The sequence below is a fragment of the Penaeus monodon genome, chromosome 32 (genome assembly GCF_015228065.2).
Source record: "Penaeus monodon isolate SGIC_2016 chromosome 32, NSTDA_Pmon_1, whole genome shotgun sequence".
Lineage (NCBI taxonomy): Eukaryota > Metazoa > Arthropoda > Malacostraca > Decapoda > Penaeidae > Penaeus > Penaeus monodon.
In genome coordinates, this window is record NC_051417.1 from 17795095 (window position 1) to 17796775 (window position 1681).

The 1681-nt window shown below is 47.2% G+C and overlaps 1 protein-coding gene across 1 annotated transcript in view; it reads right to left on the reverse strand.

Annotated features, from left to right (window-relative positions):
* Positions 1 to 237: 237 nt before the first annotated feature.
* Positions 238 to 1681, reverse strand: part of LOC119593578 (bestrophin-4-like) — a 13224-nt gene continuing 11780 nt past the window's right edge. Inside the window, exons 11-12 of the mRNA XM_037942535.1 lie at positions 1399 to 1510; positions 238 to 1193 (exon numbers count right to left, since the gene is read on the reverse strand). Coding sequence (XP_037798463.1) covers positions 541 to 1193; positions 1399 to 1510 — 765 coding nt within the window. The 3' untranslated portion in view covers positions 238 to 540. The remainder of the gene's footprint in view (positions 1194 to 1398; positions 1511 to 1681) is intronic.

A 1681-nucleotide genomic window follows, 5' to 3' on the forward strand; every position in this document is an offset into this window, starting at 1 on the left:
TTAGAAAACAAGGTGAAACCATTCACACGCGGAAGTCTGTGTCGATGAATCATATTCCTCACACTATTATTGCTACAAATAATTTACAGGTATTGACCGAAATCCTGTTTACCTCGGCTGTATTGACCAAAGAATGTTATAGCAGAATTTTGTTCATGTAACTTACTTTCATTTGCAACAGGACACCATGCATACATCATATGCCTTGCATTTCTTTGATTAGTTAATATACCATATTATTTCGTTATATTCCCAAAGTGTATCTAAATTGCTGAAAAAGTCTAATACTCTTTTAATTAATAAAGAGGCATGTGCCAATTGTACAATATTATATCATGATAAATACCATCACCTCCTTTTCTTCTTCCGCTATTTGCCATGTCACATCTTCCAGTCATCGCTGCGCCAGTTTTATTAATCAAATTTAGCTCCTGGTGCTCGGCTTCCCCTCGTGCGTCATCTCCTTCCAGCGTCCTTCCGTCTCCCCCATTCAGCGTCTGCTACCCCCTTCTCCCAGTGTTCTTTAGTCTTTCCCAGCCTTTAGTCTCCCCCTTCCACAGCCCGCAAGTCCTCCCAACCTCCGCGCCGCCGTACCAGGGGAGACACGACATCCTTACGGTTTGTAAACCCACACGTGCATTTTCGCGGCTTTGTATTTCTGCTCATGGATGAGCTGCAGTCACTGGGAGCTTCAGAGACTCTAGCGTGTTCCACAGCCGGAGCTTCTGATGCAGGAAGGATGTTACTGGCAGACGTCGGTGAAACGTCCACAGGTTTAGGATCGTCTTTGTTGTCCTCTTCTGGGGAAGCTTGAATTGCTAAACTTAAGGAAGTCTTGGAAGCGAGATTCCCTCCTTCAGTGGCTGTGGGGCAAGGCACAGGTTCATCTTGACTGGAGCGAAGGAATCCGGAGCGAGGCAGCCCGTAACGAGTCCGCAGATTAAGGCTGCTGTGTCGCGGCTCTGAGCGGAGGTTTGCCCTTTGGCAGTGATGGCTCATGTGGAGATTATGACGAAAGCTGCTGTGGCGAGGAAGAAGGCGATTCCCGGACGCAAGGTGAGTTTCAAGAGGTAGCGGATTGTCGAGGACGACCTTGGTAGAGTGGGAATCATTGTGGTGTTTCGAGACCTTGTCCTCGAAGAGAGCAGAGAGCCTAGCCTTCTTGCCGTCCTCTGAGTGGAGCGCCGTCTTCGCTGGGTACGGAAACAAATGTCAGACCACATAAATCTTTTGGAAGTGAATGTGTAGATTTATGGTTTTATTACAGGTCTCGTTAATATTCACTTGCGTGCACGTGAGAGAGATATAGAGATAAACAGATGGCCAGATGAAGTATCTCTTCCTGCAGAGAAGAGGGAGCGAAAATCCGACGCAGTAGAAAGAATGGAGGATATTTACCGAGCACTGATAAGCGGCGAGACGGGAGAGCCGGCGACTGCTGTGGCGTCTGGTTGCTCTGGCGACTCAGGCGACGGATCAGTCGACGGACACTGGACACACGAGGCGTACCCTGGGGATACATGCTGGCTGTTAGAATCATAGTGACATCCCTGATGACTTGCAGCAAGCAAAGCGGATGATCCATTTGAAATGAGCTTTATTTGAATTCAGTAACTTGCTCAGTCGCGAATAAGAAAATTTTCTGTGATCTAAATAATCTATCTGGTTTCGCATTTCATAT